The sequence below is a fragment of the Sciurus vulgaris genome, assembly GCF_902686455.1.
Source record: "Sciurus vulgaris genome assembly, chromosome: 7".
NCBI classification, from domain to species: Eukaryota; Metazoa; Chordata; class Mammalia; order Rodentia; family Sciuridae; genus Sciurus; species Sciurus vulgaris.
The window spans coordinates 21558065-21579628 of NC_136467.1; the positions used below are offsets into that span (position 1 = coordinate 21558065).

General features: G+C 39.2%; 1 protein-coding gene across 8 annotated transcripts in view; it reads right to left on the minus strand.

The window, feature by feature from the left end:
- The window catches only part of UTRN (utrophin), a gene marked incomplete at its 3' end in the record, with an annotated part of 506460 nt that overhangs the window by 369270 nt on the left and 115626 nt on the right, over positions 1-21564 (minus strand). For all 8 annotated transcript variants that reach the window (XM_079146787.1, XM_079146786.1, XM_079146788.1 and 5 more), the window contains 11 exons: positions 18287-18379; positions 17006-17083; positions 16568-16660; positions 14848-15020; positions 12202-12317; positions 11285-11445; positions 5739-5942; positions 4586-4767; positions 3751-3901; positions 2323-2442; positions 38-139 (listed from right to left, as the gene is read on the minus strand). In XM_079146787.1, the coding sequence (XP_079002913.1) occupies positions 38-139; positions 2323-2442; positions 3751-3901; positions 4586-4767; positions 5739-5942; positions 11285-11445; positions 12202-12317; positions 14848-15020; positions 16568-16660; positions 17006-17083; positions 18287-18379 (1473 nt within the window). The remainder of the gene's footprint in view (positions 1-37; positions 140-2322; positions 2443-3750; positions 3902-4585; positions 4768-5738; positions 5943-11284; positions 11446-12201; positions 12318-14847; positions 15021-16567; positions 16661-17005; positions 17084-18286; positions 18380-21564) is intronic.

The following is a 21564-nucleotide window of genomic DNA, read 5'->3' on the forward strand; positions in this document are numbered from 1 at the left end:
CCATCTACTTTGCTGCTAACGGACGGCAGCTTCATACCTGCTCTTCCAACAGTTCCTGCCACAGTGTGTTGATTTCTTGTAGCCGATTCCAGCGCTCTTCCGTCCAACGGCACACCGCGGTCCAGCGCTCACCGAGTTTCTAGGGAAGAAAGAAACCAGCCTTTGTCAACACAGTGTGAAGACAGAGTGATCATAACCCCTAGAGGTTGTCATTCCCATGGCTCTTTGTCACTAAGTAGCAATCTATTTTTTTTAAAAAAGCACTTATTTAAAAGTTGCTTTAAAATAGTACTGACTAATCCTATGACTGTATAAATAAATGAGAAAAAAAAACAGTTTACACAGAACTTAATTATTTCACATTACTAAGCAAGAAGGTAGCACAGCTAGAACTCTATCCTACTGCTTCCATTTCATCATGGATTTTGTGGAAGAAGGTGACATTTTTGCTGGGCATGTTGGCACATGCCTGTAATCCCAGCAGCTAGGGAGGCTGAGAAGGAGGATCACAAGTTGAAGGCCAGCCTGAGCAACTCAGCCAGACCCTTGGCAACTTAACAACACTGTCTCAAAATAAAAAATAAAAAGAACTGAGGATTCAATACCCATATCAAAAAAGAGATTGTGACATTTTTACATATATCTTCAAAATAGAGTAAACATGTTTACTTTTTTTTAATACTTCAACTTTTTCAGGGTATATCTTTTTTTTAAATTTCAGTTCAATTTTATTTAACCTATCTTTTACACGCCAAGAAAGTTTTCATCTATAGTACCAAAATTATGAAAAATGTTAAAACTGATAAAAAGCATTCTGAATAAGAGAATTTGTATAAAATAAAATGCTTACTAGATATATTGTGTTTATTATCACATAATTCATAGAAAACACCACATAAATAAGCAACAGAATCTTACAAGTATAAACAATACTAAACAAATTTCATTAATCAATATTAAAAACCTTCATAATGGTTTTCCCTAAAATTAGTATTACCACTTTATAAATAATGATTGACAAATGTTAACATTTCCACACTACTTATATGTGAATAAGTCACTTAATTCATATTATATTATTTTGATATCTAATTACCAATGTAATCTTCTTATATGGAGAAGGGTAGAGAATTTAGAGCCAGAGGAAAGATCTCCAGTCTCAGGATGGGAACCTATTGTCTATTTAAATTTCAGGAACATTGTAGGTTCACAGTGGCACATGCCTATAAATCCAGCTACCTGAGAGGCTGAGGCAGGAAGATCACAAGTTAAAGGCTAGCCTCAACAGATTAGTCAGAACCTAACTCAAAATAAAAAATCAAAAGGGCTAGGGATGTAGCTCAATGGTAGAGCACCTCTGAATTCAATTCCCAGCACTGACCCCCTCCAAAAAAAAAATGCAAAAATACACTATTGCCTCATTGAAAAAGAAGCATTTTCTTGGGCCTCCCCAAAATGGTGTTAAACTTCACATATAGATCTACCAAAAAAGGGGGGGATGTTAAATCCTATACAACTGAAATTCTCAAATTCTAGTATGCACACACAGATTTTTGTACAGTGAACACCCACCAGCTATCCTGTGCCCAGCTCGCTGAAGTGCAAAGAGCCAGGCCCGCATGGGGCTAGAATCCACATTTTGAAGCGTTCTACAAATTCTTCAGGTGTTTCTGATTAAGGTCTGTAGACCACTTGTGATCAGTTCCCATGCTTCCTGATCCTGTCACTATTGTGCACAAGGAAGCTGGGCCACCAGCCCCACCCATTCACCCCACAGGCTGAAGTGAAGACGTGATTACCTAGATACTCCTGTAGACCACGCGCTGTGGTACCCCAACTGGGAAGGTCAACCAAAGGTAGATTATGACTCCACCAACCCACAACAATTCATGGCAGACATTTAGTCCCCAGAGTCTTCCATTAGGGATATTAAGGAGGAAGAAACTTAATCTGACCAGGCTGTGTAAGGACAGGGCCTCTGACAAGTGAGCAGATTAGATTAAGTCACTAGGATGGTGCCACCGTGATTGAATCCTGGTAGCTTTGTAAGGAAAGGAAGAGAGACAACACAGAGAGACACACAGGTTCTCCCTCCATGAGGTTATTTAGCCAAAGGACCCTTCCAGGAGAGTCATGCTCTTTGGACTTCCAGTCTCCAAAACTGTGAGTTAAATAAACCTCTTTTCTTTATAAAGTGGCCTGCCTCCAGTGTTTTTTTATAATAATGAAAAGCAACGACTTCAGATTTCAAGCCCAGAAGGAACGTGCTTGGGTCCTGGAGCATAGATCCTTCAGAACTGTCCTTCTTTCCAGGTTCCTTACCTGTAACTGATCTTCCAGAACAGCTGTAGCATTCTCGCCACTGTTTTCATCAACGATTACCACCATGTGGGTTAAGGAATTTACTTTCACCTGTTCAGCCTCCAGATCACTTTGCAAACTCTAGAGGGGGAAAAAAAAAAAAGGAAGATACACTATTATCTCTTCTCTCTCACATTTACCTATTTAAAATCCACTTAGTTGTCAATAGTAATTAAGGACACTAATGAAGCCTCCTATTTAAATTACTAATCATTATCCTAAGTATTCCACTAATGAAACAAGCCTCCTATACATCCTTCCATTTCATTACGAACCAAAGCAGTCTGAAAACGCAATGTCATAACAGACTGCAAATGGTGTCGTCACTTCTATTCCAAGCTCAACACAACAACCGAGCACAAAGGAGGTGAATGTCTATACCAGGTCCTAAGATAAAAATGGAGAATTGGTAAACCAAAAAGTCCAGAGTTTAAATACAGAGTCAAGCTGCTTTATCTACAATAGTATGGTATAAACTGTGAGATGAGCCAGGTGGCACATGCCTATAATCCCTCAGGAGGCTGGGGCAGGAGGATCAGGAGTTCAAAGTCAGCCTCAGCAACTTAGCGAGGCCCTATCTCTAAATAAAATTAAAAAAAAAAAAAAAAAAAAAAGAGCTGTGGATGCGGCTCAGTGGTTAAGTACCCTTGAGTTCAATCCTGGTACCCAAAAAAAATAAATAAATAAATAAATTGAAAGATGAGCAGAGTGCTGGATGATATGCAGAAGCTGTTATGATCAGCCATCCAAGAAAGCAGTTTAGGACATCTGGTCCCTTCTCTTCTTCCCTTTTCCATGGGAAAGGCATGGCCATTAGACAAATCTATGGAGGTAATTTGTTTAAACACTATCAATAATGTTGTCCAGTACCTCTTGAGTACCGTTAATGTAGCCCCAAACCTTTAATGAGTTATCTAGATGGTTCAATGATCAAAAAATGTTTCAATATATAGAGAAGGTATTTTACTCTTGGCTATGACAAGTTCTCTATTCAACTTGTGATGAAATTAAATTATCCATCAAATTTTGATTCCTCAACCCAGTGCCTGATTCTTTTCTGGATCAGAGAAGAGGTGACAGGGTTTAGTAAAGGTACCTCTTAGGGTTTGCTTCCTCTCCCACACCCTGCATTAACACCAACACCCTAGGGTTCTTAACCACTTATGGGTTTCAAGAGAGCCTCCTCAAATCTTATAAAAGCTACATGATTTCATAAGAAAACCACATATGCCCATATTAAACCGTACATGTGCTTTCATCCCTGTCGAGAAAAGACAATACGGAAGTGTCCCAACTCCACACTAATGGCAGATCCATCAGCCCCAGAGAATGCTAAGTACTGCTCTTTCATATTTGATGAAGTAAAAAAGAAACAGGAGACAGATTTACTTTATGTTCTTCAAGTAACTTTTGCAGGGACTGTAAATCATCATCCAGGGGACGGGTTTCCATCTTCTGAATGCGCTCTTCCGTGAGGGTGAGCCAGGCCGAGAGCTGCTGCAGCTGCTTCTTCTGCAATTCCATCAGCACGTCATGCAGCCTGGCCAGGGGACACACAATCATTCCCACCAGCTCTTTCCCTTGCAAAAGGACATACCCGCTCCAGGCACCAAGAGATGGGGCACGGGAACACACCCATGCCTAGACTCTAATACAGAGTTTAGTTTTTAAATATAGAAACCCAGAAAAAAATTTCATTTGCCTCCTAAATGAAGTCCAGAAAATGGAGTCAAAGAATGTAAATAACACCACCTTCTATTCATATCAGAATCATTGTTTCTTCCATCAGGAATTCCTGCTCGTTAAATAGGTGGAAATGGCAATGGAATGCAATACACAATACATGAAATAAAACAGACTATGGGAAATGACTGTTTAAAAAAAAAGTTCCAACATGGACCAGTAGTAGATCCATACCACATAGTCCTGTTCCCATACTCAATTAATGGTTTGCCAGTTTAAGCCCAAAGTTGACTCTCCACCTGGAATGTCTTTTCCTTTCTTGCCAATTTCTGCATTCCAACTTTCACCTTGAAACTGGGCTAACTTATCAAAAATGTCACAAAGACCATGGAAGTTCCAGCAACATAACACAGAGGAGAGTCAAGATGTCTTGAGGCTGGCTCTGTGCTGATCTTGATTTGCACAGGGGCAGACTCCCTCTGGAGCTCAATTGTGCCACGCGGTCCGTGGACTGGGCGCTCACCTGCTGGCGTAAACTCACCGGGACTGTCTCTCCATGCTCTCCACCCGGAGGGCCTCCCACCGCGCGTTCAGCAGCGTCATTTGCTCCTGGATCTCGAACTCCTCTTCATCTGACAGGGTGCCTTGTGTGATCAGCTGGTTTCCCGCCTGCAGGACACTCCCCACGCTGCTTTGGTGTGCCGTCAATTCCATCATAAAAGCCTAGATAGGCACACCGTGAAGATTTGTAAACCGCTCACCACAAAATACCTTAATAAACAGCTAACACGCAGCCTAAATACTGATGGAGCAAAAAAAAGGTAGCCTAGTGCAGCACATGTAAGGTAGATTTGGGTGCAATGCTTTAAGCTCTGAAAATCAGAAATAAGCATCTGGCATAAGTCAAAAATTTTAAAAAAACCTATCAAGGAGAACTATGTTATTGCTGATAATACCTGCTATTTTTAAGTACATGCTAATTATCCTACCAATAGATTGTGGAAGAAGGAATAAATGTCATGAAAAGTTGGGCATGGTGGCACATGCCTATAATCCCAGCTAGTTGGGAGGCTGAGGAAGGACAATCACAAGTTCAAGGCCAATCTGGGCAATTTTGCAAGACCCTTTGTCAAAATAAAAATAAGAAGGGCTGGAGATATAGCTCCGAGCACATGGGTTCAATCCCCAGTATCACAAAAAAAATAAGCAAATAAATAAAATACCACACTCCTACAAGAGAAGAGGCTTAAATAATATTACCGCTTCTATCCTTTTGAATCCAAAATGGCAAATAAGATCTATCAGTTAAAAAAAAAATAGATCTACACCAAAACAGTGCTTCACCAAAAAGAAATTTCCACATGGTCAAAATCACCACACTGCAATATATCATCAAAATGGCAAGAAATTCTCATATATAAAACTGTACAGGAACACTGGGTTAAACTGTACATTTACTTAATCCTCTAACAAATAAAAATAATCACTTCCTGGGAACACTCAAAACTAAAGATTTGGTATAAGTCAATCCCTTGCACTTTTAACAAAAGCAATACATTTCAGAAATGAGCAAGACACTGATTGCCATCAGAGCAGAATCGAGCACAGCACAGACATGGCATCAGGGTGGAGCCCTGGATTTTAGCACAGGCCCCAGGGTAGACAGACGCAGCTCCTGAACTACAAATACTTACTTCATGGGTGGCAAACTGGTCTTTGACTTCTTCCACATCATCAGAAATGTCATCCTGCTCCTGGAAAGTGTCTTCAGCAGAAAGCAACCAGGTCAGTACTTCCTCCAGTGCTATCTGATAGCTGTCCAGATCCATGTCCACCTCAGTGACAGTGCTGGGGGTGTCAGCTCGGGGACTCTGCCGCTCCTCCTCTGCTGCTGTACTCTATGAAAACAAAGCCAAGAAAATCTCACAATTGTTGGGAGGGTTCAACAAGGACGCACTGGTGAACCCAAGGCAGGCACCACTGAGTCTCAGGAGTTGGGGGAACACTTCCATAAATTCATCACGAAGCCTTTATTTAAAGTCTGAGGACAGCAAAAGGTACGACAGCCGCACAAACTCAAGGTTCTACACTCTAGACCATTCTAATATAGATGGGGAGAGAGAAATAACCCACACGAATCACTTCTGAACAAACCAAATGGCTCTCTGCAAAGTTATAAATGCTGCGGACCCGTCAGGGTCGCTATCTGAGTTCACCAAGGGCTCCAACAGCTGGGAAAGTTTCACAGAAGAGCTGAACCACACTGGACCTCGAACAATATAATTGACAGAGAAAGAGAGCCATTAGATTCTGCTTTGACCCCTGGTTAAAATGATTTTACTGAATTTCATTTAACATGGCATCTCAGACACTGAAAGACAGCCACACACACAGGCTGTGGTGCTGACTGCACTGACCGGTTTGTACTGATCCTGAGGTTGTTTTGGTTTTGGTTTTGGTTTTTAGGGCTCATGAAATCAATTTCTCTTAAGCTCTTTCTAAGAAACTGCATCTTTCTTTCTGTACATTAGGCTCTTATCACCAAACCTACTGTGTCTCTCATTCTTTTGCAAAACTTCTTTAAAACTTGCGCAGACTAACTCCACTTCATTGACTTTCATCCACTCTTTCTAGATAGAATCTTCCATGTGTACACAAGGGAACAGAGAACAATAAAAGGCATGTTCATGTGTTTAACAGCGGGGGTTCATTAACATTCCCTTCACTCTGGTAAGTATTCAGAAAAGGTGACAGATCCACTTGTTCAGCATTTTCTTTCTTTTTTTTTTTTTTGACAAGGTTTTCTTTATTTTTTAAATTTTTTTTATTTTTAGAGACTGAATTTTGATTCATTGTACACAAATGGGGTATAACTTTTCATTTCTATGATTGTACCCAATGTCGATTCACACCATTCATATAATCATACATATACATAGGGTAATACTGTCTGTCTCATTCTACTATCTTTCCTTACTCCACCCCCTCCTGCCCCATTTTCCTCTACACTATCTAAAGTTCCTTCATTCTTCTCTCCCCACCCCCTGCAACCCCCCTTCATTATGTATTGTCATCCACTTATCAGAGAAAACATTTGGGCCTTTGGTTTTTTGGGCTTGGCCTGTTTCACTTAGCATGATATTCTCCAATGTCATCCATTTACCAGCTAATACCATATTTTATTCTTCTTTTTGGTTGAGTAATATTCCATTGTATATATATACACCACAGTTTCTTTATCCACTCATCAATTGAAGGGCATCTAGGTTGGTTCTACAATCTAGCTATTGTGAATTGAGCTACTATGAACATTGATGTGGCTGCATCACTGCAGTATGTGATTTTAAGTCCTTTGGGTATAAACTGAGAAGAGGGATAGCTGGGTCAAATGGTAGGTCCATTCACAAGTTTTCTGAGGAATCTCCATACTGCTTTCCAGAGTGGCTGCACCAATATGTAACTCCTCCAGCAATGTATGAGTGTGCCCATTTCCCCACATCCACGCCAACACTTATTATTGCTTCTATTCTTGATAATAGCCATTCTAATTGGAGTTAGATGAAATCTTAGGGTGATTTTAATTTGCATTTCTCTAATTACTAGGTTTCAGCATCTTCTTTACAGTGATGAAATAATCAACCAGAATACATTTTATATCTATGCTAGCACAACACACATAAACCAGAACTGTTCTAACCAAACCCAAAGTGCTGGTTACCCATGCTTCTTACTTAAACCTTCAGTGGCTCTCCTGGTGGCCAGTGGCTCCCCACCTTCAGCATCAGTAACAGCACAGCAGCTTCCTGCTGGTTCAACAGCAGCTGCCAACCAGTAAGTAGTGAATCTCCTCAAAATTAAGACCTGAGCTCTGCTTTTCCTCCTTTTTGTAAACACTAGCTGAGTAATTGCACCTATTTTTTTTATTTTATTTGTTCTAATTAGTCGTACATTTTGATAGATCATACATAAATGGAGTGTAATCTCTCATTTTTTTCATGATACATATTACAGGATCACATGGGTCATGTAGTCAAACATGTACAAGAGGTAATAATGTCTGTTTCACTCCAGCCCCATACCCCTACCCCACCCTTCCCTTTTGTTTTGATGGGATTTAAAGAACCATCTGTGTCCTACGCACATTTCATATTCACATTTCTGGCCTCAAATTCCTACATCCAACTACCCTAACACCTTCATTTGAATGTCTCATGGGCATATCAAAACATGTTCATGGTTAAACTATCCCTTTTTTCTCCCCCAAAAAAATTTTTCCTCCTCAGGCTTCATGCACCTAAATACTCCAGCTAAACTTGCAAGCTAGCTTAGTTTCTTTCTTTCATCTTCCATATTTAATGTGTAAGCAGATCCAGATTCCATCTGCAAAAATGACCTCAAATCCATCCACACCCTCCTTCTCCATAACTACCCATGTCTCTCCACCAGACCACAATGGGAAGCTCACATTTGCCACTCAAACTCCTACCTCCACTCCACACAGAGCAGATCTTTAGAACATGAATCACATCCTAAGTCTTCCCTGCCTAAAGTCTTTCACTGCTTTCTCCATGCACCTAAAATCCAATTTAAAATTCTTAACAAAGTTTACAAAAATACTGTAATAGCAAGGGACAAAGAAAACAAGAATAGAGTTGGATTTTGGTAAGCGAATCAGAGATCTCTCTATAAACTTTCGTTTAGACTAAGGAAAAGTGGCAAGCTCGTGGTGGGCTAGTGAGTGGAGGTGTGCTCAGCACAGGGCAAGCTGCTGGGGAAGAAGAGCAGAAGTCCACCAGGTCTATAGTGCCAAGAGAGGCTGCATCTTACCAACCACAAGGGAAGAAAGGTCTTTAGTTAATACAAAGGCTGGAAAAGACCGAAAACTCGCAAAAGACATCTTGGAGGAAGAATCAAACAAATACAGTAAACTGAATATAGGCGTTAAAAAATGGACCCTGGGCTGGGACTGGGGCTCAGTGGCAGAGTGCTTGCCTAGCATGTGTGAGGCACTGGGTTGATCCTCAGCAGCACATAAAAATAAACAAATAAAATAAAGGCACTCTGTCCATATTACAACTACAAAAACAATTTAAAAAAAAAAAAAAAAAAAAAAAAACTCGGACCAGCCGGGGAAGCCGGGGAATGGACCAGTGAGTTCTGAGCGGAAACGTGGAACATGGTGCCAAAGACAGGAAAAGGGAAAGGAGTTAAGTTCTGGACCTAAAACTCTGAAATCACAGAGCTAAAGTAACTCTGAGGATCATCTGGGACCAAATCTGTATATTATAAGGAGGCTATCAAAGAACCGGGAAAGTGAGTGAGCAGCCAGAAGCCACAGGGATAGGAACCAGCACCTACGAGATGGAAGGCGAGTCTACACGCACACGTCCAAAAGGTACCAGTTAAAACAGAGGGTGATGTTCGGCGGGCGCACCCTGGAAGAAGCGCAGGCATACACCTGCCCATCACCGCCTGCGATGCCGCACGTGTGTGCAGAAAGGCCGGAGCTGGGAGAAAAGGCACCACTAGCGCGCCTGGAGCAGCTCCGTCCAAGCCGGAGGATTAAAACTTCTCCACCCCGTCATTTCTTCTTGTTACTCAACCTCTAGGACACTAGGAAAGCATGGAAATGCGGGGTTTCCTGTGAATACCCACCTCCTCAGCAAACAGGAAATGGCTTTTGAGTTCTCATCATGCCAACCTGAACCCTAAATGGACGTGATTATTTTACATACACATCATAAAGGCAAATCAAGTCCCCTCCCCTCTTAAGACAGAATGGTGCAAACTATAAGAATTAAAATATCCTTTCTTTTATTTTTGATCTTTTAAAATGTGCTTTATTAATGTCATATAAAATATCCTCTTTCTTAAAAAAAAAAAAAAAAAAAAAAAAAACCCTAGTCCAATAGAGATGATCACAAAACCAAGAGGCAAACCCAGATTATCAGGGTCACCCTAAAAGATGCATTAACAATCCACAAGAGACAAACGCAACCAGTTATGAGATGTTGAGGGATTTCCCTCAGTATCCCCATCTCTTATCTTTTCCTCAGTTTTTTTTTTTTTTTTTTTTTTTCTGTTTCTAAAAGCCAGGCTAGTTTTGAAATAGAAAAAAATATAAAGTATTGGTACATACTATCCAAAGAAAATGTAAAATAATAAGTTTTCTGAACCTCGAGGTTGTGGGCAGGGGCAAGAGATGCTATGTCAATTCATGATTATCATCATAACATGGGAATTCAGTTAAAATTTTTTTAAAAAGAAACTTGTAGAATGTGAATGCCAAAACAAATAGAGAGGAAAAATTATAATAACAATAGCTTATGCTTATCAAATGCTTAGTAACATCATTTTAGACACTTTTGATATATTATCAAGCCAATGATTTTAAACACACGCATTGAGAGGTTAAATAACTGACCCCAAGCAAGTAGCAAGAGGGTGAAATTTAAGCTCCAGAGCCCAAGTTGCTGCCTCTCCACAATGAATTTCTTATAATTTTGAAATCCATGTGTATCTCTTCCATTGCTTAGTTGCTAAAGTTTGACCAAGTGACTTCCAAGATCTGAGTGAGTCTCTCTCTCTGGAGAGCCTCTTGTTTTGTAAATACAGATTAGTTAGACTAAAATAAAAAGGGATAAAATATGGATTGATTTAAGGCAAGATAATGAAGGAAGAAAAAATATTCATTATTTTATTTATCTCTCCTGGGGAAAAACTCATTTACATTCTGATGAATAAAATGATTTTTGAGCCCTTTCATAAAAACCTTGACAAGTAGCTCATTGTAGATGACTCTCCTAATGGAAAGGGAAAATAAACATATTTTGATAGACATTATGAGAATATAATGAGAAAAATTACTAAGGGAAAGAAAATTAGTAATTAAAAGAACACAGGCTGACATGAGTAAAAACATCTCTGCATGTGACAAAGGTCCAGAGACAGGAAAACCTAGTTCTTAAACATGACACACAGAACTGTCAACTAGCCCAGATTCTAACTCCAGCCTCCCTGCGTGAAATAAGACATGTTCCTTCTTAATAAAGTGGGTGAGTTGTGGTTTTCTACTGCAGGATGTGACAGTGTGTGAACTGAAAAACTGAACTTATGGTGATGCAAGCTGAGAAGCCAAGATGTTCTCAGTCAAGAAAACACCCTCTAAGATGTCATGATCTGTTACCTATGAGGAAACAAACGGGGCAAGTCAAACACTTCAATAAAAAGGTTCTGGTACCTGTAAATGAATTTCTTCCTCCTCACATTCTTTCTTATATTTCCTTGGGAGTGTCTCAACCTCTCGGATGGCATCGATTGTGACTTGCTGAGGTAGCACCTCAAACAGAGATGTTAAATACATAATTATGGATTTCTTGTCAGGAAGTTGAACAGCAACATCTAGAAGTAGAAGAAAGGAAGAACCAGGCTAAATTAGATGTCCAAAATATGTGAATTGCTCAATACTAGGTATAAAATAACTACCCCTAGTGCCCATAAACAATACTTAATATATAATCTTCTCAATACCGTGTCTCAGTAAAGCATGGTTTCATTATGATATATGAGACAAAGGCAAAGAAGACTACTTATTTTTATTTGGTATCCCATTCCTTAAACATCTCCCCTAAAAGCTTCCCCAAAATGCACAAAGGTAACTTACTACATGTTGTCATTTCAAATAATGACATAGACTTCATTCACACTATGAAAATAAGTTTAAAATTCAATCCTACAACATTTATAACTAAAGTCCTCACATTATATGCAAGAAGCTCACATAAAAATGTATTTTCATAAACTCTACTGAAATATATTTAATATATTTACTTAATATATTTTTATTTTTAATATATTTTAATAACTATATTAATAAATATATTTAATAAGTATATCTTTCTAAAACTTTAAATCTTAGTTGATATACTAGGTTACCTATTATCCAATGAAATAATTTCTGCCTAAACAATTTCACAAATTGCTAAGTACAAAACTACTAATAATTCATCTGTAATAAAATGGCTTATAGTTATACTTCAAAAGGGAAAATGATTCCTCAATTCTCATAAATCATTCTAAAGAGGAAAAAATAATTGCTTTTCAAGGGTTCAACATTATAAATCAAAATCAAGTTTCAAAGTAAATATTGAACAATACCTTCAGGATCTAACAGCTTTTCAATTCCCAAATAAGTCTGAGCCTTGCTGAAGGCATGTTCAAGTCTCTCAATTGGGGACATTTTGACAACTCTATCCCAGCTGAAGAGATCTGGTCTGAAATCATCATGCAAATAAAATTCAATGAAAATAAATTATTGTAGAAATAAAATACACATTGTTACAATCTAATTATGTTTCAGTTTTGGATTTTTTTAAGTCGTAAGGCTTTTTTGAAGTTCGATATTTTATACCCCAAAGGTTTTATCAAATAGAAAATATGTGAAAGTAAATTACAAGTATAAAAATAACATGTAACACATTCTAAGTTTTTGTATTAACTATGCCAGTTAAGGTTTCCGAGGTAAGGGCTGTGGTTATAGCTTAATAGTAGTACACTTGCCCAGTATGCGTGAGGCATTAGGTTCAATCCTCAGCACCGCTTAAAAATAAAATAAATAAAATAAAGGTATTGTGTCCATCTACAACTAAAAAAAAATTTTTTTTTAAAATTTCTGGGGTAACCACTAAGAGACTCAATAATATATTATTTCACAAATAGTAAAATAAAAAAGGAGGTTGGGGGAAACAATCAAAATGAAGTAGACAAAGAAGAAAAAATATATAGAAGAAAATAAAGAAGTTCAAACTAAGTGACAACAATGAACTTAAAAGTATCAGTTACCACCAAGTTAATGGACAAAAAGATTCTTCAATTAAAAGACCAAGATCAGCCAAATAGAAAATGCAACTCAAATCTGTTCACAGGACTTTTCTAAAACAAAGGCCCTGAGAGGCTTGCCCTCCAACTGTCCCCTCTAGGTTGTGAGTATTTCATTGCTATCTGCATTTTCCTTTAATCCCACAGCTTGGACATTATTGTTACATTGACACACCCGAAAACTGATCTTTTTCTCTGTGCTGTGCTCTTGAATCTTAGACCCACATGCCTTTGGGACTTGCTCCCCTATCTTCCTCTCCCACAGCTGCTCCCTCTGACTTTTGTGCCTACTCCCACCACTCAGCCCAGCAGACCCTGGCCTCCCGCAGGCCAGGTGCCTCCTTCCCTCTTGCTCATGAATTGCTCTTTAGTATGTGGACGATTTCTGCATACTATGCAACTTATATTCTCATTCTTAAATGTCCGTCTGTCTCCCTCTGTTGGAACATCAACTCCAAGAGGACTAGGATTTTTTGCTTGTCTTGTTCTCTGCTTTACACCTGTGTCTGGCATACAGCAGGCACGCTGCCTATACCTGCTGAATCAATTCATTAATAGATGGGAAAAGTACTGACTAACTGCAACAATATCTTGATAAAAGCCTAAACTAGCAAGGATCAGAGCGCAGCCTCCTTAAGTTGATACAGGAGGAGTGGAAGAAGATGGAAGACCAGGCCTTGAACTTCATAAAAAGGACAGTGTAGCAAAAAAGCTACAGCAGACATCATTCTCATGGTAACCAAGAAAAGCACTGCCTGTTACCAGGAACAAGACATTCTATTCACTATCGCCAATTCCAATCAATACTGCCCTGAAGTACAAGGCACCGTGAGGAACAGAAAAAGAGAAGAAAGAAAAGGATCATAATTCAAGGACATTCTAACTACCACTACCACAAGCCCCCACCCCAACCCCAGCAAAAACAAAAAACAGGAAAAAAAAATCCCCACAGGAACAAACTGACTAAAATTCAGAAGAATTTAATAAGTTTCCAGATATAAAATGTAAAAAAGTCTATTGCATTTTTATATATACCAGCCAAGAACATTACAGAAAATGAAACTTGAGAAAATGAATAATTTACAATAGCAATAAAACATAACAAATTTTGCCTTTGGCATTTAAATCCTTGATCCATGCAGAATTTATTTTAGGAGGTATGATGAGGTAAGGACCCAATGCATTTATTTACTTATGGATAAAAACAACTGTCCCATACCATCTATTAATGTGCAATATAAGCTCAATTTTTTATCAGGTTTTCCTGAATAATGGAACAATTTCTGAGCTCTTTATTCTGTTAGGATCAATCATATGACCACCATTTTTATACATTAAACAGTCAAGTATTGGCAATTTCATGTGATTCTACCTATTATGTTGCTGTATTTACTTATAGTACTGCATAATCTTAAATAATACAGTTTCATAGTTTTGGTTTCTTTTTGGAAAATATTCCCACCTAGTTCTTCTCCAGCATACTCTGGATATTCTGGAACCTTTGGACTTTTGTAGGTTACATTAGATTAGATTAGAATCTTTCTACACGTTTCATGAGAAAAATTATGTGACTATTTTTAACTGGTATTGCCTTGAATGTATAGTTCTCTTTTTGCTCTAAGAAGAGAAACTAACAATTCTTTGTATTCCTGGTGAAGGCTGAATGAGTGGGATTGAACTATGTGAATTATTTTACATTTTTTAAGATATAAATATGTAGGAGAAATCGTGGACATTGCACTGTGGCATCTGGAGACTCCATGGGTGGTTTTCTTCCATGATATTTCTTTTCTTAATGTTCTGGCTGAGCATGTGCAATGAAGAGAGCCAAGGTTGTAGAGAAGGAGCTTTGGAGAGGAGGACAAAGAAGGGCCAGGAGGACATGCAAACATGTAAAGACTTCCTCTAAGCTGAGAGACTCCTCACTTGTGTCGGTGGAGCACAGCGTTGAAGGCGAGGCCATCAGTCCAGCTGGTGGTGAAGTTGAGGACGTTGACTTGGCTATACGGCCTGGTGGTCTGCCGCACCCAGCTCAGCAGGATCTTCTCGCTGTTTGTCTGCTGAAGGTCTGACATGATGTCCTTCATGACATCTTTTACCTATTTAAGAAAAACCACACCTGCCTTTAACTTCACAGTCACGTCAATCAAGTCCCTGACTAAGAGTATTTCTAAGTTACCATTGTGGATCTGGTGACTGGCATTTATCTTATTTCAAATTTTTCCTTTAAACAATGGAAAAAGGAACTATAACTGTGATTTTTTGTAGGTACTAGAATTTGTAGATAATGTCTACCTTACTTTATACATCACTGTACTTACTAGATCTTAAACATTACTTGTACTGTTTGACTACAATGAAGATTACCTTCACTGTAATATAAAAGTCACATATTAACACTCTTCGTTTACAAAGACCTTTACATATAAAGAAAACCCAATCTTTCTTTTCTATAAAAATGAGAAAGAACTTTTTTTTAAGTAAGAACTTTTGACTGACTACAAAATCAAAGAGTGAAATACTTTTCCTGATAACAATGACAGTTATACTCCAGAATGAATATTTTAGACTAGTATACATGCTTTAAAGGATGATGTGGAGATACCAAAAGGCCCTGGGAGCAAACTTAAGGGGCTCCCTCTAGTCATATGTAGGACAACTTAAGCATCAAAATGAATAATACTAGTTAAAGATTATAAATCTATGTAAATCCCATGATACAGCCACCGATACACAAAGGAACACAGGAATAGATGGGTGAATGGATAGATAAATTATATATCATTTAATATATAATTATTGTATTATAACATAATAATTATAAATATTAATATTATATATTTTATATTGTATTAATATTATATTATGGCTATGTAAAAGAGTTCCTGGGTTTTAGAAGGATACCACATTTTTAGAAATACAGAAGCATTTAGGCAGAGAGAGAGAAAGAGCAAAAGAAATATGGGAAACTGTTGACATTTGGGGAATGAAGGGTATTTGAAGGGTATTTGCAAATTTTTTGAAGGATTCTTGTAACTTTTCTGTAAGTCGTATCAATTTTCTACATCCAATAAAAGAAAAACAGATACTCTTTTTCTAATTCTAGAAAAATAGAGCAGCTTGTCAGTCTCTTGCATTCTAAACTGTTAGGAGTCAAACTGTGTCCTCCCAAATTCCCCATGTTGAAGTCCTAACCCCCAGTATCTCAGAATAGGGCCTTACTTAGAAATAAGGTCACTGCACATGTAACCAACTAAGATGAGGTGGTCGTTCTAGGGCAGGGTGGGCCTTAAATCCAATATGACTGTGACCTTAACAAAAACACAAAATGTGCAGACAGACACAGGGAACATATCATGTGAGGACTGGAGCTATGCTGTAGAAGCCAACAAAGCCCAAAGACCACCAACTGCCACCAGAAGCTGGGGGAGAAACAAGGAACAGAGTCTCCCTCAGTGCCCTCAGGAGAAATCAACCCTACAGACACCTTGACCTTGGACTTCCAGACTCCAGAATTGTGAGACAATGAATTTCCTTTGTTCCAACCTAGCAGATTGGTACTTTGTCATGGCAACCCTAGGAAACAAATACACCAAGAATACATTTTCAAAAGTTTCTATTAAAAAGTGATTGGAAATTCCTCCACCTGCCAGTGCAAAATGATGCTCCAAAGTAGTCCCAAAGTCAGTTTGTGATTTCCATCTACAATGTCAGTTCCTCCTATGTTCACTAATTCCACCTGTCAAAATGAAAAAATAACTTTTATGACAATTTCTTCACCGAATTCCAGATTTTTGATGTAGCACATTTGTACAGCAATATAAGTGAGGGATAAAAGAAATCTCATTTTAGAGAATTAGGTAAACCTACATCTGAAACGTGTATTATTTATATGATAGATCAATAAAGTCATCAGAAAAAGCACATGACTGTTCCTTCACTCAGAAAAGATCCAATACTTTCAATGAAACAAACATTTCCAAGAATCAGTTGATGCCAATGCACATGCAGCATAGGAAGTTGGTTTCACAATAAATAATGCTGATGATAGCACCAAACCCCAGAAGTCACTTTACGAGCTTACACTGTTCTGATGTAAAACCTGCAGCACTCTGTTGACATTATTTAAGGCATGGACCCTGGTAGAACCACGTTCCTTTGGCTGGAAAATAAAATACAAAAGCAAATAAGACCAAGTGTCCCTCCATGTGCCTGACAAACAGTGACACAAATGTATGCAGAACAGCAGCTCAGCACGCTGTGTCCCGCATCCTTGAATGCCACCACCCTGGACACTAGAGTTTATGTGATGCAAATTCCCCTACTAACAACATCTTAAAATACTGATTCCTAACTTGTCTGCACATTGGAATGTCCTGAGAAGCTTCAAACATTACTAATGGCTGGTCCTCCCCCTCTCCCAAAGACTGTGACTTAATGGTTCTGGGATGTGGTGTGGATTTGGAATCTCAAAGATTTCCCTGCTGATTCTAACAGGGGGACACATTTGGGAACCAAGGCTGTAGAACAAAGCTCCCTTTATCTAAATTGGTCTAGTTGTACAAAGATGTAGGAGGGTCCCCTCTGTTCTGCACAGGTGTGGACCACAGAGCAAGGAGGATTCTGAGGCACCAGCCCAGGTTCCACAACATAACACAGGTCCACCTGGAAGGCACATCCTCCCCACTGGGGGCAAGGTAACCTGAGCAGCTTCCTTCCACCTCCCTGGCCAAGGAATCTTATCTGGGAGAGGGATCTGCCTCTCCAACCAGGAGCCTAGCCACCACCTGCAAAGGACAAAGGAGAGTGTAACGCCCACACTTTGGCAAGAAAAGAATTCATCTTTTCAGAAGCACATCCCTCTATACCTTTACAGTTGTTCTGCCTCTGGTATAAAACTGTATCCATAAAACACATCCTCTTCAGGAGCGTCATCTCCATGACAGAACACAGAACTTTATATGTGTAAAGAGTTGGGTTTAATCAAGAAACAAACACAAAGATAATACTGACATCCTGAATAAAAATAGATGCCATAGTTTTTACCAACTATTTCTTTAAGTATGTATCTTTAAAAATTAAATATGGTTGTCTCTAACATTCAAAACATTATGCCCTCTTGTCAAATCCACAGTTTTTTGTAATTGCCAACCTAAGCAGCATCCAGATATGAACACTTGAGGCAATTTTATCTTGGATGAAAATGGAGCCCCCAAGAAAGCCTAATTGCTGCTCCATCAAAGCACCACTTTTTTAAATGTCCTTCTGCAGGCTTTACATTTTAAATACCCACAGTGGGTCTCCAAGTTTCAGTAATGACCAGAGACAATCTGTTAGCCTCATTCTCAGAGATGACTCCTCTCACCAGTGATGTTCCTGTGAGACCTTCTAGAAGATCCAACAGCTTCCTTCCATCTTTGAGGTCACTGAACATATCATTGATGGGTGGTTTCCCACTCTGTAATAAAGAAAAGATAAAATATGGGTCACTTCTGCAACAGAAATCCCATACATAGCTGGCACTCAAATGAATGTGTTTTTGTTTTTGTTTTTTTCCCCACTAAAAAGTTTGGGATACTCTGTAGACTATTCTGAGTTTGAATTGTATACAAAGAACATATACAAAAACAGAATTTTAAAATCCCATAATGAACCTTTTAACCTAAAAGATAAAAATTGCATCATTTCTTAGAACAGGATCAAATAAAGCTGTGGTTATGCTGTTACTATGCCTTGCCTATGGTCCATGCTCCTGAGAAAGGAATGATAAGCAGCAGCATTAGAAATGACAGCCAGTGCCCAGCCCGTGGTGCAGAGCCACCTAGAACGTGGGCATCCTGGCTCCATCATCCCTCTTCACATTTACTGAGCGATGTCTGTCCATCTTCATTACGGAAGCAGGTTGTTTTGTGATCCATTTCAGCTCCCAGGTGCCAAGTCTGTATTTCTGGTTATTAATTTTTTACTGATAGAAGTACTTTGGGGTCTAAGTCCAGCCCTGTCCAGTACTGGGGCTGAGGAAGCTTAGAGAATCCCTGAACTCTTGTCCGTGACCAATAAGGAACATCAAGTCCCACTGCTTAACATGCTCTCGAATCTGAGGCCAGAAAATCCCACTCCACTCACTACGGCTTGGCAGATCCCTGCCTTCCTGTAACAGGATCACAGCTGGGACATGACTACGCAGAAAGTCAGGAAGCCTCAGTGTTATGAGCAGTTCCACCATTGGCTACCTGGTGCACTTGGCTCAGCTACTCAACCTCCTTTAAACCACAAGTTACTACAGAGATCAAATAATATCATGTGAAAATATCCTGAAAGCTATAAAGCGTGGTGGAATGAAGGCAGTATTATCATCTCGCATCAAATAATTCCCTTCATATATGAAATCATCACAGAGATTAATAACCCTCCTTCCTGCCAATAATAAAGATATTTTATAATGAATGATCATATCTTCTTCCTTTCTCACTTCAAAAAACATATACACATCAGCTCTATGAACTTAAGGAGTAGCAAGGGAGCCTTTCTAAAGTTTCCTAGAACTTGAAAACTTGCATTACCCTTTTCTGCTCTCCTCCTAATTCCATACTTATTTTTATTTAATTAGTAGTAATAGTAGTAGTAGTAGTAGTGGGACTTGAACCCAGGGGAGTTTTACCACTGAGCTACATCCCCAGCTTCTCTTTCTAATTTTTTTTTATTTTGAGATAGTGTCTTGCTAGGTTTCTGAGGCTGGACACAAACTTGCCATCCTCCTGCCTTAGCCTCCCCAGTTGCTGGGATTACATGCATGCGGCACTGCACCTAGCTCCTTACCTATTTTTAAATAACTATAATGCATGATCAACTAATGACTTTTAACATGTGCCTTCCCCCCCACCCCACCCCCCCGCTCTTATACTTTACAACAGGGAATCGGTAAAGAAGAAACTGTCACTCAGGTGTTTCTAAACAAAGCTGGTTTTCTGTTCTAAGTTGCCATCGTCGTGGGCAGTGATGGCGTTGGGCACACAGTTGATGAGGATGCCACGCTCCCGAGGCGGTGCTTCAGAAAGCAGAGCACAGGGAAATTCCTGAAACAAGGAAGCCCTTCTACCTGCTCTCAGGAAAATCAAAGGGGAGACGTGAACCTCATCACCCACCTGTCCTCCGCACAACTCAGCAAGTGAGCCGTCAAAGAGCTAAGTTTCCTTTCAAGTCTTAGACACAACAGAGAGATAAGAACACAGGTAAAGTGCGCAGGAGAGAAGAATGTGGTTATCCAGTCTTAGAAAGGACCTTTGGAAATACTATGGCCAGGGTAGCTAAGGAATGCCCAGGCGGCAACTAACCCTCTCCAATCCACACTCCATTTTCCAAAAATTGGACAAAATAACATAAAACAGCATATTATAAAATAAAGTAAACACAAATATTTGTTCACATTACAAATAATTATGGATGTTCATCAATGAACATATCTGTATACAAGAAGCCCTTGACTCACTGTGGAACTTTGGGCAAGTTACATGGTCCCTCTGCATCTATTTGTTTATCTGTTAAAAACTCAGATAACAGACGTCTAAGCAATGGTCAATGTTATCATTTGTACCACAAAGCTAATTTAAGCCATTTTTATTATTATGAAGGGCCATAAAACCTTCAATAATTACTGAAAAAAACTCTTTAAAAGAAAAATAAGCACTTCTTCAGCCTACGTACAAATATAAAATCAGGTTCTGAACATGGGAACATGTTACTGTCAATTCATAGACAAAGATCTTCCAACTCCTAAATTCACAAATATGATGACCTGCAGGGACATATCCCATTCAAAACCAATTCGCATCCCCACACATACATCAGGGGTAATCCAGCTGCTAACCACCGTGGTTCTTTTAGAAGATTCACAGGTGCTCAATGACAAAGTATAACTTTTAAAAGGCGGCATTAATTATTCTGAATGAGACACCTTTTTTCCATTTTTTGTCCAATTCATTGATTTGCTTCCTGAGCAACAAGTTTAAGAAAGGCTACCTGAGGAACAGTGTGTTAAAACAAAGGTTAGGAAGACACAACCCAGGTAGAAGTGAATCATGCATCCAAGGGCAACCAAAGCCCTTTCTTCTTAAACACACACAGACATGCACGCCACACAGTGAGTAACAACAACTCAATTTCCTCTGTTTCTAAATTTCAGATAAACATGTGATGGTAATCCGTAAGAAATATCATGTGCAAGTGTCCCTTTCTCCCAGCAAGGACGTTGCTGGACACTGCTACCCAGCTCCCTAAGAAGGACACCAGCAGGATGGCAGATAAGGGGGAGACAGTCTGTGAACCTTCCTACAGCACAGGGTGCAGGAAGGTGCCTGGGCTCACCCAGGGACCATATCTGAAACTGTGCTTCAAAACTTACTCTTAAAAAGCACACACTCACGTTCACCACGCACATGGCCAGTCCCTACAAAATATTATGTATTCCTGACAAATACTACTTGGGAATGTCCCAAGTAAGGATGGAAAAAGACCAGCCTATGGCAAAGGCCAAGTGGGATCGATAGCCCTGGAAAGTGACACCTGAATAAGTGTGGTAATTCAGTGCCTGTGCAGGGATGAGAAATGTTCCTTTACAAAGCACCAGACAGCACATAATTGAGG